Here is a 16,989-nt window from a genome sequence, read left to right as displayed (position 1 = left end):
CTCCTCTCTGAACTTTCTTTTCAATAAAATAAGTGAAATGATAGCATATGAGTTCTGATCCTCTGTTTTGACTATTGTATTTAATCATGGTTACACAGTAGCACCAAAATTAGGACAAAATACATGAATTACAGGAGAGATCTTAAATTATATGAGCTCATTGCATGCTTCAAAGTTCTCACTTTCTGAAAAAAAAAAAAGTTTCCAACTGCCAAACTTTGCCTCATTTTCTCCCAAAAGAAATATAACCCAATCCACCCCAAACTAAACAAAAGATACAATAGACTGAGTTTTGAATAGATATGTTATCTACAATTTATGGGACAGATAGTCCATTTAAATAGAAAAAGATTGATTTTACATAAAGCAAGATAGAGTACAAAAGCACAGCTTTTGTAATTTTGGTAATATTGCAATTTTACAAACATATTGCATAGTATGTGTAAGAAAATAGTTCCATTTTTCATATTTCTCTATATACAAGAAAACATTTACATGAAAATTACAAAACAAAATAAATGAGTAGTGGACCTGGTTTAAAGGATTGTATAAATAACGAGACACTCAAACTTGAAATTACATATTTCCATTGTTAGTAAATGTCCTTGCACATCTTTAACCCTGTTTGGCTTTTATTTATAAATATTCAAACCAATGAGCTATTAAGACTGCAAAAACCAACAGAATCACAGTTCATTATACCTCATTTCCTTTAATGTTTTTCATTGACTTTCTCAAAGAATGGAACTGCTTCAATCAACACTTAAAAAAATAGCCCTCTGGTTCTAACAGAATTTCAAATTAATTATATTTTCCAAAGAATTTTTAGCAAGCAATGAAAGTTTAAACTCAGCTGAGTAAATCCATCCTGGGCCCATTTTAGGATACAGTCTTTATATACTGATTTTATGAATATCAAGGTGTTTTATTTGCATGTATAAAAGGTCAGTGGACTAAACTAAAACATTTTTCCTTCTAAAACAAAAGCATTAATCAATGATCTATAGCTCAGAAGCCTGCAAGAAGGATGTTTACTACCTCATGTTGTAATCATAAGCCCTCCTATTCATTTGAATAAATTAGTAGAAGCAGCAGTGTTGTAGAGTTAAATACAATAGAAATCCCAGTCTTTGGTCTTTGACATTTAAACAACTAATGAACTGCAGTATAAAGCAATGTGAATAACAGTATTCAATGAGGTCATTCATTAGTTTATGATTGTTTTAAAAGAATAAAAATGCAGTATTACTTTGTGATCATAACATTTTGCAATATTCGTTACTGTAATATACACTAGTACACAGAGGAAAATAATTTCTCCAAGTATCTTTAAATATGGTCACATGAGCAATTCTAATTAGATCAAAGCTACTGGAAGAATAAGGTGACAAGACCTCACTCATAAGAGACTCAAATGTGAGTCTGGTTTTGATGGCTATATAGAGAATTTGGCAATTAAATATCTTCAACTATTTTAATAATTTAATATTCTGATATTGATATTCCCTGCTAAGAAATTCAGCACTTAAATGCCTTAAACACTCTTCATCTCTCTAACTATTACTACCTCATACAGGGATACCAGGTTTGCAATGATATAATTCTTTAGGAGTTTTACTGTATCAAATGACAGTTTTATAAAATGAGGCGCTGTCCAACTGAGTAATTCAGATGGCAGAATATGGAGGAATTTTGAATGGCATAACACATTACAAGGAATTCAGCAACCAATCTTTGTGATTGATTTACCGTTTCTTCAAAAGACAAATGCTTTTCAGTTTAATGGAGATAATCATAGAATGATCAACAGAGTATTGATATTTGGTAAATACTTCTATTAATTTCCTAAATAATCATTTTTAATAAGACCTAAATACATTCTTTTTCTCTTTAATGTTAACTATATTACTGAAGCCTGTCAACAAAGCATGATTTTCTGAAAGGGACATTAATGTTCAAATGATTAGAGCAACAACGGGAGTGTAGAAAAAGGAATAGGGATTGGCTGCTGGGAAGATGTGTATTTCAACATTTAAAAACAACAACTTTAGACACAGAAGATCAATAATAACAATTTCAGATGAGGCTACCGAACTCAAGATTGCTGAGTCTTTTCTTAAGGGAATCAGTGAAATTTAGAAATGAAGGTAACCAAAGAAAACTTCTAGTTTGGTGTACTCCTCCCAAAGAGAAGTAAACGGTAGCCAAGATAATAAAATATATTTCTTAAGGTCACATGAGTAGGTAGGGGCAGAAACACAATTAGAACTCCTGCCTCTGTTTTCAGAGATGCGAGGTACTGAAATCTAAGATTTCCAGCTTAATGTAAAATATGAAGCATAAAATTAGCTTAAATTCTTAAATAGCGTTGTACCAGATTATACAGTTTATGGTTCATAATAAGAGAATAAAAGTAGGACTAACAAGTACAGAATAGAAATTTGGGGGAAAATTTGGAAGTGTCTTACTGAAATATTCTGAAAGAAAAAAAATAATTTTTCCTTTCTGCTTCTCTCCTTTTAACCTCAAAACATGAATGAATGCAAATACTTCTCCGTTTGTCCATTCTCAGCTAAGAATTTAAATGCTAGAAGTGCGGTCGGTCCCCTTCCCTCTCCCCATCCTTCCTTTCCCTCTGTCTGCCTCCCTTCTTCCCTTCTTCCCTTCCTGCCTTCTCCAGTTAAGCTGGATACCAAGTTTAGGGTTCATGTAGTACACTTTTCTGAGTTTAATTTGGGAAAGATGAAATTTGCATCTAAGTAAACTGCACTATATTTATATATTTTGTAACGCAAAAAATGGTACTGGAAAAACAGATAATGAATCTGTTTGGGTGGTCTGCAATTAAGGAAACTGTGTAAAAAAGAAAGAATCAAGGCTTTTTTTTATGAGAAAATTAAGGACTTTTCAGGGCAATCTTCTGTGTCTTTAATAGAAGCCCAAACGCTGAGGCTGAGTTTATGCTTAGATTCTTAGGAATCTAAAACAGCCAGTCAAGTAATTTAAACCAACCATTTAGCGTTGAATAGGAAAGGTACCTGTATCGCTATTTTTTCCTATGACATTGAGCAGATATTTTTACATCTTCTAGACATAGTCTAAAGCTCTTATTAATTTCTTTTGAATTGTATTTATAAAATTTCAAAATACATGTGATTTCAAAATATGAGAGCCCCTCACTGGAATTGGTTTTTACACTTTTTATCTTTCCTCCTCTCATGACATATTGTTTAAATTTTTGACGGCCCCCTTCACCTTCTATAATATTTACTCTTGGAATTAGAACATGTTAGAGCTGGAAGGAATCTCAAGAGACCATTTGATTCAATACTTTTGTTGTAAAGTTGAGTAAACTGAAGCCTGGAGATATTTCTGAACTGCCTAAATCAGCTTACTGATTAGTAGAAGACAGAGCTGAGATTAGAAACAGGACTAATCACTAATCAAAAATTGTTCCCATTTAACTAAGAAACTTTCTAATTGTTTCAATTTAGGGTTGTTTAGAACTTGAATATGTCTCAAATTAATACACAGTGTTTTCCTAAAAAGTCCATAATACAGTAATTAGCACCCATAATTTCTCAAAATTTCTTGTGTTATACTTTGTGTGACTGTCTCATAGTAAATTCTAATGTTTTAACTTAAATAAATTAAACTCCTGTGTTAGGATATGACTTTTAAGCAGTTACACATCTTAATTTTTACTACACTATTGACAAAGTTTTATATAATAAGCCCCAAACACAAGTCAAGTTCTATTTTAAAAGTAATAAAACTGCATTATGTTTCTCACTTCTCTGCTGAGTATAGAATACATTTAGTGAAATGGAGCTTTTTCAGGTATTTGATAGGTTACGTTATCCAAACAAGATAATTCTGGTCAAATGGTTCACTTTGTTGCTTGCATTACTCAAATTTATTACTTTCACTAATTGAATTATTTCTACAAGTTCCAATCTCCCACTTCACCCTGTGCTGCAAAGTCCTGAACTCCAAAGGTTCTACAGTCATGGACCCCCAAAAGGAAACTTCCACACACCTGTAGTAGTGTGTATGAGGGAGAAAAAGATGGATTGACATGTGAAAATTAAAGACTTACCTTATAGTAATCAAGTCATCTTCCCATAATATGAAATATTTAATAGTTTTATATTCTTGGATTCTGTAAGTTGCAAGAATTCAAGTTAAGGGGTGTTGTGGTAAATGAATCTACAGTATTCTGGAGTTATTTATTAGGAGCTAATTTACAAAAATAAGCACTGGAGGATGGAAGAAACTATGTTCTCTGATGTCAGGGTAACAACAGTCTAATGAAATTAAATATTAATAGCTGCAAGGGAATGTGACTAAATTCCTTAAAATATGAATTAATGGAGTAAATACATTTTCAACATGTTTGCTAACGTGTATGTTTTACTGTTTAAGCAGGGATTTTTAATTTAATTTCTATTGTCCTTAAGCCTTAATCTCCAATAAAAAATACATAAATATAATTCTGTAGATGATATTCCAATGGAAAGTGAATTCATTCTCAGCATTAGGCATCACAGTAGTTTTTATTGATTTAGAGGATATTTGAATTTTAGCAGTCTGAGTCAAGTATAAAGTGAATGAAGCAAACAAAAATTATACTATTAGAACCTAGTTGTAAAGGATAGCATGTGAATTAAAAAAAAAAATCTATGGATTCCACACCATCTGTATGTCCCTCTTAATCCTGCCTTATATTGCAATAAATTAGATGTTCTGTTAAAAGCAAATATGTCACATGCAATAGCCAAGTGAATACTATATAAGGCCATTCAGATCTGACAAACGATGGTATAATGGCATTTTGTTAATTCTGTAAAGATTCTATTGCTGAGAGCTTTCAAAATTATCTAATGTACAAAATTCTAGACTTAGTAGACAAAGAGTAACAACACACTGAATTTAAAGAAACAAATAAAAGTCAAGGTGGGATTCTGTCTTGTCCTATTTTGTTAAAAACCATGTATTGAATTTAATTTTTAGTAAAGCAAGCATTACATAATGCTTTAAAATTTTAAAATTCGGGGATAAAAGTTTACATCCAAAAGATGAATGGAAAATTGTGCTTTCAGACTGTAGAATTGGTTTTCTTACAGGGTTAACCATTTCATCTTGCCATTGGATACTGGGAATTTCATCTATGTTATGGATATATGTGCAGTCCATATCCAGGTCCTGCAAAAATCTAAAACTGTGTGCTTCACTTCATGTAGCAAAGGCACCTATGTTATTCTCCCTTCTGAGCAAAAGTTATGATCCAGTTTTCCTGCTGAAGATGGTTTTTCCACTGTTCTGTCACTCACACTCTCCGTGTTAAGCAGTACAGAAAATCACGAGAGAAGGTGGCACGAATCCCTGCTTACACTGGAAGGAGTTGCTCTGTGGACCATTTGGAGAAGCTCTGGACTGATCACGAGGGAAACGGAGCAGAACTGTGAAGCGGACGGACAGGAACAAAAGGCTATTCTGGTGTGAGGAGAAATCAGTCACTTCAGCTCCACAAGCAGACATTGCTACTGGACTGACAAGTGGACCCGACCCCGGCTGGAGACAGGTACAGTTTGCCGTTGGGGCAGACACACAGTTCATACACTGTCTGCCGAGAGTGGGAGGAGCTGGGTGAAGAAGAGGAAAAAGAGCCCGTCGGTAGGTTTCCCAGCCGGATTGTATCCGCATTCAAAAATATCTAAGGGGAAAGAAATTGCATTTTAATTCCTTTTAGTATCCTATATACTTAAGAGCTTTATAGCATGGTCTAATAAGAAAGACTACAGGACAAACAATTCTGTTTAGCTACCGAACTGTTGAACCAACAAATTGCATTCCTATGGTACTACCCAAATGCTCTGGCTCTACCTTAGCCTTTGGTACATCCAGAGAATGCCCTTGATCTGAAAAGCAAGATTGTATAATCTGCTTAAGGGGTCAACCCAGTTATTCAAACACCATAAAAAATGAATGATTTCAACTGTCTCTTAATTTAACTTAATCACGCCAGTCTAAAGAAGACACAGAGAAATGAGGATGTTCATGGACATGCCATTCATGAAGTGATGGGCAATTAACTAAAAAAATTTTACACTGGTTTAATTTTTTTAAAAAATACTCATAAAATCACATTGACTCACAGTCTACACCAAGTAGATAGTGTGCACAATAAACAACAGATAATTATTAGATATAATCAGGTTTGAAGTCTCCATGAAATGTATTACCTGTACTTAATTCCTATGTTGTTGCTGAATCTCCTAACTTGCAACATTACTTCACTTATTCCAAATCAGGGACTCAACAGTTTCAAGGCCAGTGATTATACGGTTTTGACATGCATGGGGGAGTCCAAAGAAAGGAAAATTGGATCATGAATTTGAATGAGCAAAGAAATAAACTCTCTCTAGTTATGTCTTGATTCTATTGTTATGTAGCTAATTACTGCCTGAAGGCATCTCTAAATTGACAGGAGAACCAGAGAATACTCCATTTTCTACACTTCTGCCCTCACCCAAGTCCTAATCATTTCTTATTAGGACTCCTGCAATAGCCTCCTAATTGGCCTCCCAGTGGTCACTCTTGTCTTCTTATAGTCCATTGTACATACTGCTGGAGTGAACTTCTAAGAAGTTCAAATCAAATCATGTCATACCAGCACTCAAAATTCTTTAATGGCCTCCCACCACTCTCAGAATGAATCTTGATTCTCTTCCATGGCCCACAAGCCCTGTATGATCTGGCCTATCTCTCTAACATCATTTCCTGTCATTCTTCTTGCTCGAGCTCTCATGTTTTCTCAAACATACCAGAGCAACCCCAGGGTCAGGTTTTTTTAACTCTTCATTTTCCTAGCCTGAAAAACTTTTCTCCAAATATTTACAAGTGGGGATAGATATAAACAGGGTGGTTCCAGGACAGGGGTAGGAGGGAGATTTCCCATTTGCCTTCTTTTATATGCATTAAAATTTTTTGAAACATAGCAATCTGTGACACAGTAAGAATAAGCCAGGAAAAGAATTCTTATACCATAGACATGTATACTTTAGATTAATTTTAGATGTGAGCATATTTGTTCAGATCTCTACTAAAAGGTCACCTTCTAAAAGAGGACTTTCCTAATTACCCTATTAAAGTAACACAAATCCATTAATCTCTCCTTACCAGCTTTTCTTTGCTCTATAGTAACAATCCCTTCTTAACATTAAGTGTGTATTTGCTCATTTATTCTTTATTTCTCTTACTTGCAAGTAATATCTACGAGGGCAGGGCCTGTCTTTGGTTCAAGACTATAGAACAGTGCATAGAATTATGCCAGTGCAAGTTGCATGAAATAATGCCTTTCCTTCACCTTGGAAGTGTCTCTCTCCTCTAAGGTACAGTTCTCATTCTCCACCAAAGCCCAGTTCATCTGCTTCATCCTCCATGGACCTTTCCCTAGTGCCCCAAGATGGAAAGACTCTTCTTGTTTGGTTCTCCCACAGCAGTTTGTTATTAATATCTTATTTGGCTCAGCACTTGATACATTATTTTACAGTCATATTAAGTATAGATACATTACTTTCCCTAATAAACTATGTCCTTCTTGAAGGTAGAATTAAGTCTGAATTTTTTTGTAACTTCACAGGCTTGGCCCTGCATGTACAGCTTCCATGTAGTACAAATAGTTGTTGAATAAATGGATAGATTATCAAATAAAAATGATTGCATTTACCAACAGTATTCAAAATTAAGAAAGCATAATTAAAGTTTTTGTTTGTAGGTATCAAATGTTGAAATTTATTGCCTCATAAATTCTTCTAGGTTAAGTGACAGGAAAGCAAAGAGAAAGAAAGGACTTCTATTTTTTTTTAAGAAGAAATTTTTTTTTTCTGATGAGGAAGTTAAAAGTGCACAAAACTAAGCAAAAGAAAATGGCAACACATTTTTGGGATATAAACGCTGGGCCTCATTTCTTCCTGTTCTTTGTTTCCATGCTGCGGGATGTCAATGAGTGCAACGCCAGTTGATATAGACTGTGGATTCTTTCACTCACTTCTCCACGGGGGAGGAGGGATACCTCCGCTTACTGGTTGAGTCTGAGTGAGGAACTGGGCTTGCACAGCACATCCCCTTTCCTCAGTTCTGCTTAGGAGCTAGCATGCTTGCAGAGAGCAGATATTCTCAAGCTTCTCCAACGCCAAACCTATTAAGACAAGCTCTGGGACTATGAGGTTCAAGTCTGCACATTCAGATGTGAGCTCACTTTGAAGAAATGTTAGGAGCTGGTGTTTAATCTGAGAAACCTTGTGACATAGACAATAAAGAGTGCAACATGGAAAGCCTAGGAACGTGTGGCTCATGTAACATTAATCAAATGACTGTAAGATATTGTCAATCATTCATTTCTTAGTAAGCACGGAAACAAGTGTTACTGGCAAGCCCTGGGGGCTTCAGAGGCTTGCTGACACCAGGTCACATCACTGGGTTTTATAGTATGGAACTGACTGTCTTTCCATTGGTGTAGCTTGACTGAATAAATGTGGAAAGTAGCTGTTTTTATACAGGTAGGGCTTGCAGGTGGCAGCCTCAGAAAGGAAACCCAGCTGTGGTGGCCTCATCAATGGAGTTAGCCTTCAACCTTGTGGTGTGTGGCCTGCTTCAGCTTAGCTATAGCAGTGCCCTCCAGTTCTTCTATCCATTTAGGAGCGACTCTAGACAATACTTAGCTGTGTGACAATACTTAATTCCATAAACTTCTGAGATCCACACAGCAGCTTCACCCATATGTGGGAAGTAGATTTTATTAACAGATAAATTAAAATGAATGGCTTTTAAAAAGAGAAAAAAAGGGGGTTAATTGTATAGGGATGGATGGTAACTAGACCTTTGATGGTGGTCACTTTGTAGTGTATACAGATATCAAATTATGATGGTGTACACCTGAAATTTACACAACATTATATACAACTTTTACCTCAATAATAACATAAAATTAAACAAGAAATTAAAAAGGAACAAAGAAAGGAGGGAGAGAAAGAAGAAATAGGCTTGTAAATAGTCTAATTCTGGTGACATTCATAAAATAAAATTCTGAGTTTTGAAAGCTAGCCTCACAGATATAACATACATCCACAGAAGGATGAATGACTGAATAAATGATGGCTTTCCATTTAAAAAATAAAAAGAAAGAAGAAGAAAAGAGGGGGAGAGAAAATATTTTCTCGGTTTGAGAGAGAAAAGTAAGTTATGAAGTAAAAAGGGGTATTGTATTTTGAGTCTTTTCAACCCGACGTTGCTCAGCTTTTCCAGGCTTCTGCAGCTTGGAAGGACTTGCTCGTACCTCGTCCTGTTCTGCTTAAGGCAGTTACTCTGACACTGCTCACTTTCCAGCTTCTAAAACTGACATTTCTATTCCACACTGCTCTATAAACCATATAATCCACTTGTTCTGAAACTCTTCCTGGTACTCACAATTACACCCCTGGGCTTTATTCCATTCTTACCTGTTGAAATCAGACCTGTCACTGTAGTAGAATATTTAATCAGTTTACAAAATAAAAATTGTGTTCTCCTTCCTCTGTCATCTTGTAACATATATGCTATTAAGTTATTGCACTGCATATGCTATTATAACTTTCAGTGTTTTACCTGCAATTGTCATTCATGTTGTTTTCAGAGCTGAATTTGAAATTCCTTGCAATACGATGTGTGAAATGACTGAAACTTCTCTCGTGCAGCACTTTGTATGCAATTTCATTCTTACTTATTTTGGTTAACTCAATACCATTTTTGTTCTGATCTTAGTTAATTTAAGCACTATCTAAGGGTAGGGGGTTTATATTTTTCTATATTGTTAATAACTGGTTGATCTACCTTTCTGTGACACAGTCAATGAAGAAAAAAGAAAGATTTTATATTATTTCATACTTCTTCCTAGAAAAATTACATGCTATTTTATTCTGATAGAAAGTGCTGTGCTTTTCTGTATCTTTATTTTATTAATATAAAAAATTGCCACAGCTGAAAACCTCTGGCTATGACTTATTTATAGCATATACTCAATTCACAATTAAATGCTAATCTGTAATTGAATATAAGGGTTCTGCTGATACTCTGAATAAATGAACATAAGTAAAGTGGTGCATAAATAGGAGCAGAATGGAGATTAATAACCACCAATATTTATTATGGGATGATTCATTATGAATCATTTGAATGAAATGATTAACATGATAAAAACTACGCTTTAAAAAAGATGTGAGATATTTAAGAAAGATTTCTCTCTTGCTGTGGTAGACAAAGTATGGAATCTGCAACTGTGGTGGGAAGAAGTCCTGAAAGGTAATATGGATATGTTTTCAATATTATAAAGTATATTTCTAGATTATTTAAGCTGTAATATCCATTAAGATGTTAATGATCCTGGCAATGAGTTTGTTTATAGAAAGAAAGCCAAATTTATAATATAAATTATTCTTGAATCAATAACTGAGATATTGGCATAAAGGTAAGAACAGAATGTCTCCTTTTGTTTCTGTTAATGTCTGCCCTCATCTTTACATCTGATGAGGTCCAAAATGCTCCAGAGTGTCTCTCTCAAATCATCCGTCCATGCATTTTCTTCTCAGCTTGACCTTTGTAAACTCATTGAAAAAATAAATAAGCACACGAGGGAAGAAAATATTAAGGGAATTAATTGGTGGAAACAGCAGTGCAATAGATTTAGACCTTCAAGGACTCTGGGAATTGTAGTAAAAAGATACAGAATTGAATATGTATTATGTATAAGGCTTTGAAATAATGAAGGTAGAATTAAAAACAAACAAGCAAACAAGAGAGCAACTACCAAGATGTCCAGACAGATTTGAAAAAAAAACAACAGATGAGAATCCTAGAAACGAATAACCAAATTACTAAAATTAAAAGCCTGACGTAAGTATTGAAGAAGAGATTAGATACTGAGGAGGAACCTGGGCATGTAGATCTGAATATATAAAGTGAGGCACGGGGTAATAAATAGAAATGAGGACGGAGAAGCCAAGAGATCTGGAAGCTAAGAGAATGAAGAGACATAACATTTATTTCTTCAGAGGGTCAAAAAAAGGCCATAGAGAAAAAAGGGGAGAGAGAATATCTGAAGACATAATGCTTAGAAATTTCCAGCATGGACAAAAATGTAATTCTGCAGACACAACAGTCACAATGTATATAGCGAGTAAAGTAGACAAAATAAATATGTGCCTATCACATTCCAGGGAAAGAGTGGAAGGCCAAAGACAAAGGGTTCTTTAAACCACGCAGTGAGAGAGAAAGCAGAGAATCTTTAAAGGAATGAAGACAGCAGAATTTAAACGGACTCTTGGGTGAAATAAAGTGACACGGAAGAAAAACAGCATGTATCTCCTTATCTAGGAAATAACTGGGCAAAATAGCAAAATAAACTTCTGCTTTTTGTTTCCCTTTTAGAAAAATATAGGTACTATTTCTATTGAAACGAACACACAAACTTTCAAAGCACTTTTTGGAAAAACTTTCTGAAGAACAAAATAGAACAAAGAAAGCAAAGATTGCCTTCATTCTGGATATTATCTTGATATTCATTCTGTTTATCTGTTGATTTTGAAACTGCAGGAACTTAGATGCCCCACTTATAATCAACTTATGAATGAATATCTTTCAGTAGAAAATAAATTGAGCTTTGACTTATGAAAATAACATTAGGTTTACCCAGTTTCACATTCAAGAAAGATTTATATTTTCATAACTTGAGGCTCTTATAAAGTAGTTCCTTATGTTTCACCTGGAATCATATGCATGTAATTTGAGAAGAATCACCCTCAGCAGTAAAGGGCCAGTGTCTACACCTCAGAACTCACCTCCCCCTCTGTGGACTGCAAATGGAGCTCCTTCCTGCAGGCGGCCTTGAAGTCTCCAGCCACAGCACTGACCTGGACCCCACGGGGAGCTTCCATTATCAAGGACCTGGTTGGTGATTCAAGTCTAAAAAAAAAAAAATCCTTAATATTGAAAAGAAAAAAATTTGCAACAGACACACATAATGTTAGTCAACTAAAACAAACAGGCAGGCATAAATACAAATTCTTTCCATTTTGAAAAAAAAAAAACTAAAAAGGGGTTTAGAAAGATTTTTGATTGTTTTATCTATTTTTTGGCTCTTTATGAAACTCTCTGTTATCACCAATTATTTACTTTCATTTGTATAATGATTTAATAACAGTTTCTTGTGTTGTTTCCCTTCACAATGCACTGAAAAGTAGGTCGTGCTAAGTTTACTAATTTAAATCATTTTTATGTCTTCAATATTAATGATGGAATTTTAAGAAATAAATTTGTAAGAAGTTAGCATGCAAGTATCCCTCAGTAGAGAGTCCTTGTCTTGCAAAGATGTGAGAGTTTTAATGAAAATCATTAATATTAAGAACTTCCAAATGTGCCCACTCAAAATTCTCTAAACAAAAAAATTCTCAAAAGACTCTTTACACTTCCAGAAATTAATTAAAATGAAGACATATTTCTTGTATCAACTGACCTCTACTGGCCCAAGAAAAAGTCCACAAAATGAATGACATCAGTCTGAGAAAGAGAAATTAAATAAAGGGTGATATACAAGTGTGGTAGATAGCTGTGCCTGCAAAAAAGATAGTTGGGAGGCATTTTCAAAATTATCTCTAAATATAAACCCAGAGAAAGTGCAAAGGAAGGCAAAATACAGAAACAAGAACATAGTCGTAAAAGGTACTCAGTGTGATAAAAGATCTTATCCTGGAGTGGGTCATTTTGGATAATAGTTCTGCTATGGCGCTGCAACTGCCTGTGTTCCTCTTGACCAAGGGACTTTAGGACAAGAGTCCCTTCAGGCTCGCATTCACCATCATCCAGAGCAACTGGTCTCCTCTGAGGCTACAGACCCAGAGCTGTTTTCCAGAGAGAACCGCATCAAATAGTTTGGGTGCTGAAGATCAGCTCTCTCTCAGTAGTAAAGCTGAACTTAAAGACTTGAAGGTGATATTGAAAGACTAGAGAGACAGCAGTATCAAGCAGTATCAGCAGTATTTCATCTTGTGGAACTGAAAACCACAGCCACAGAAAGATAGAGAAAATGAAAAAGCAGAGGACTTTGTACCAGATGAAGGGACAGCATAAAACCCCAGAAAAACAACTAAATGAAGAGGAGGTAGGCACCCTTCCAGAAAAAGAATTCAGAATAATGATGGTGAAGATGATCCAGAACTTTGAAAAAAGACTGGATGCAAAGATCGAAAAGTTTACCAAAGACCTAGAAGAAGTAAAGAGCAAACAAACAGAGATATGCAACACAATAATGGAAATGAAAAATACACTAGAAGAAACCAATAGCAGATTAACTGAGGCAGAAGGGTGAATAAGTGACCTGAAGACAGAATGGTGATCATCACTGATGCGGAAAAGAATAAAGAAAAAAGAATGAAAAGAACTGAAGACAGCCTAAGAGACCTCTGGGACAATGTTAAATGCACCAACATTCGCATTATAGGGGTCCCAGAAGGAGAAGAGAGAGAGAAAGGACCTGAGAAAACATTGGAAGAGATTATAGCTGAAAACTTCCCTAACATGGGAAAGGAAATAGCTACCCAAGTCCAGGAAGCGCAGAGAGTCCCAAGTAGGGACTGATTTCTGATTTCTCAGCAGAAGCTCTGCAAGCCAGAAGGGAGTGGCACGATATATTTCAAGTGATGAAAGGGAAGAACCTACAACTAAGAATACTCTATCCAGAAAGGATCTCATTCATCTTCGATGGAGAAATCCAAAGCTTTACAGACAAGCAACAGCTAAGAGAATTCAGCACCACCAAACCAGCCCTACAACAAATGCTAAAGGAACTTCTCTAAGCGGGAAACATAAGAGAAGAAAAGGACCTACAAAAACAACAACAAAACAATTAAAAAAATGGTAATAGGAACATACATCTCGATAATTACCTTGAATGTAAATGGACTAAATGCACCAACCAAAAGACACAGACTGGCTGAATGGATACAAAAATAAGACCCATATATATGCTGTCTACAAGAGACCCACTTCAGACCTAGGGACACATACAGACTGAAAGTGAAGGGATGGAGAAAGATATTGCATGCAAATGGAAATCAAAAGAAAGCTGGAGTAGCAATACTCATATCAGATCAAATAGACTTTAAAATAAAAAATGTTCCAAGAGACAAGAAAGGACATTACATAAAGATCAAGGGATCCATCCAAGAAGAGGAGATAACAATTATAAATATATATGCACCCAATATAGGAGCACCTCAATACATAAGGCAAATGCTAACAACTATGAAAGAGGAAATGCAAGGCAGAAATAGAGACACAGGTGTAGAGAACAAACACATGGACACCAAGTGGGGAAAGTGGGGAGGGTTGGGGGGGAATGAATTGGGAAATTGGGACACCAAATTGTACACTGCTAAATATATGCTGTTTATTGTCTGTTAACTGTATCTCAATAAAAGTTCTTAAAAAAAAAAAAGAAAGACTAGAGCCAGAATTTAGAAGTGATTTCGCCACTTAAAAATTTTTTTTTCACTCATCAAAGCAACTCTGAAACTTTCATCTCTATAGGTTTTTGGGTATCCATAAAATCCCTGGAGGGTCAGGTTTTGAATATATATATATTTTAAAGAAATGTCTGTTTGGGTTATTTTTGTTTTTTTTAACACAAATCACACATTTTCACGGAATATTTGAAAACTTCTCAAAGAATCACCCATAATTTTTTTCATTCATAATCCTTATACTTTGCATACAGTATCTAAATTTCAAAATCTGAATGTTTAAATGTGTATTTATAAGTAATGTCCTCTGATTCACCCCCAAATATACACTATCTTGAATACTGTATCTGTGACCATTACTGTTTCCGTTCATTAATTATCTAAACATTAAATGTAATTATGTAAGTTTGGATATGTTTGAACCACTCAAACAGAAGTCAGAGAACTTAACATGAATTAATGTTCTGAAATAGACTATGAATCTGACATTCAAGGAAACACAACTTGTAAGTGGGAGGAAAAACACTTATTTTATCAAATGATACGGTTTAGTTTGTTTTCAAGGATAAAGGGTTGGGATATTCATACATTTGACAGTAAAATATCTGTATTAAGTGTACTATATTTCTACCGTATTTTTGCTAGAGCACTAAAATATATTAAGTGCTTCTGGGCTTTTGAGTTTTTCCATGCTCATCTTTACTACTTATTTAATTTAAAAATGTTCATTATCTTCGTCTTCATTTCAGACTCAGGTACTGACTGCCAGTATCACCACAGAGTATTTTGCTAGCACTGACTTAGCGGATCCCTATTCAAAGAGGCAGTAAAGATGGAGAGCTGGCTAGACCTGGGTTCAGGGAAGGCAGCCAGCAGCAATAAACTTCAGTTTTATCATCTCTAAATTGATAATTATAATGCTTTCTTATAGGATTTTAGGAAATTTCTTAAAATAATTATGGGAAATAAGCATGTAGCAGGATAGTATTTTGAATGTAACGGGATTTCCTTCCCCTGTCCCACTTTGCCATTCCCTCATTCACTAAACACGATTCTTTGCCACAAATGATGGAAGATAGAGTAGAGAAGCTGTTAAAGATCTTTAGGGTTTCTTAATGTTATAAACATTTTGAGTTGAAAAACAAAAACAAAAACCTAGCCATTTATTGTGTTGAAAATGATTTAGCACATAAAAACAGATGAAAACCAACATCAGTGAGACCCTGTTGTTTACTTCACTAGTTGGAGAACTGTCTTCTCAATTCACAGGATAGAGAAAATTTGGAGAGAAATGAACAGAACTGGTCTTGAATAGCTCTCTATGTTCTGCTACCTGAGGTCAGATATCTAGGTTGTGCGACCTTTATTCTTTAGTTGTTAGAGGTCTCAGGAGAGAGCAATATTTCAGGATAACCGAGGACAAGAGATCACAAGATTCTCAAAGGAGAAAGGAGTAGTGACCTGCAGTGACTGAAGACTAAGTGACCGTAAGAAGGAGAACATCTTGGCAAATGCCAGTTGGATCTTGAGGCTATCGAGGACCAAATGTCACCACAAATGCTTTGGCAGTGTAAGCGTCTTGGTACAATGATGCAACCCCAGGGAAAAGAAGAGAACTGAATAGACTGGGGCTTAGTTTCTGATATTGAGTGCAATGGAGACCAAACATGCAAATTAAAGTTTTACAGGAATATTTTCATTTCTTCTGCAGCTAATTGTGTGCCCTAAGACAATATATAAAACTTATCAAGGGGTCAAGGAGTACATAAAACATGTTACGTGATATATATATTTTAATATACATTTATATTTAATATAAAACTTATCAAGGAGTACCTGCCATATTATATATATATATGATGTATCTATATCATATATATATATAACTTATCAAGGGGTACATTAAACATACAAAACATGGCAATTTTATAGTATTGCTAAATCTTTCAAGTTCTGAGAGTGATTAAGACTGAATTAAACAGGTTGCAAATGTATGCTTTGCTAATCTTGACAAAATTAAAAGTAGTGATCACTAAGAAACAATATAAATTTTATTAAAAATAGCACTGTTTTATATAGTATCCATCACTCAGATGAGTAATATACACTAGGAACTTTAATTATGGAAAGTGTGCAGATAGAGTATATAATAATAATTTATTAGACTATTTGGAGGATTTCATAATTCTGTTTTCAAAGGAGTATATTGTAGTAGTTATATTTCTTATGAACATGAAAATTAAACTGCAAACTATTTTTATAAGCTTCTCTGACTATATAGCATAAGAAAAGAAACTAAATTTGGGGGAGTAAAAATTTCATAGCAGGACTACAATGTATATGGAGACAAAATCTTCAAATTAACACCATTGTTAATAGCATAAATTTACTGTGAGCATTTACAGATGCGTGTATTAACCTGAATCATCCAATA

General features: G+C 34.7%; 1 protein-coding gene across 2 annotated transcripts in view; it reads right to left on the bottom strand.

Annotated features, from left to right (window-relative positions):
* Positions 1-5,447: 5,447 nt before the first annotated feature.
* The window catches only part of SGCZ (sarcoglycan zeta), a 988,084-nt gene continuing 976,542 nt past the window's right edge, over positions 5,448-16,989 (bottom strand). Inside the window, exons 7-8 of one of the 2 annotated variants that reach the window (XM_057697937.1) lie at positions 11,877-12,000; positions 5,448-5,716 (exon numbers count right to left, since the gene is read on the bottom strand). In XM_057697937.1, coding sequence (XP_057553920.1) covers positions 5,522-5,716; positions 11,877-12,000 — 319 coding nt within the window. In that variant the 3' untranslated portion in view covers positions 5,448-5,521. The remainder of the gene's footprint in view (positions 5,717-11,876; positions 12,001-16,989) is intronic. The other variant, XM_057697938.1, reaches the window with a different exon arrangement.

This window comes from Hippopotamus amphibius, chromosome 10 (assembly GCF_030028045.1).
Source record: "Hippopotamus amphibius kiboko isolate mHipAmp2 chromosome 10, mHipAmp2.hap2, whole genome shotgun sequence".
NCBI classification, from domain to species: domain Eukaryota; kingdom Metazoa; phylum Chordata; class Mammalia; order Artiodactyla; family Hippopotamidae; genus Hippopotamus; species Hippopotamus amphibius.
The sequence above is the reverse complement of the archived record's forward strand: the minus strand, read 5'-3'. Positions and strand labels throughout refer to the sequence as shown.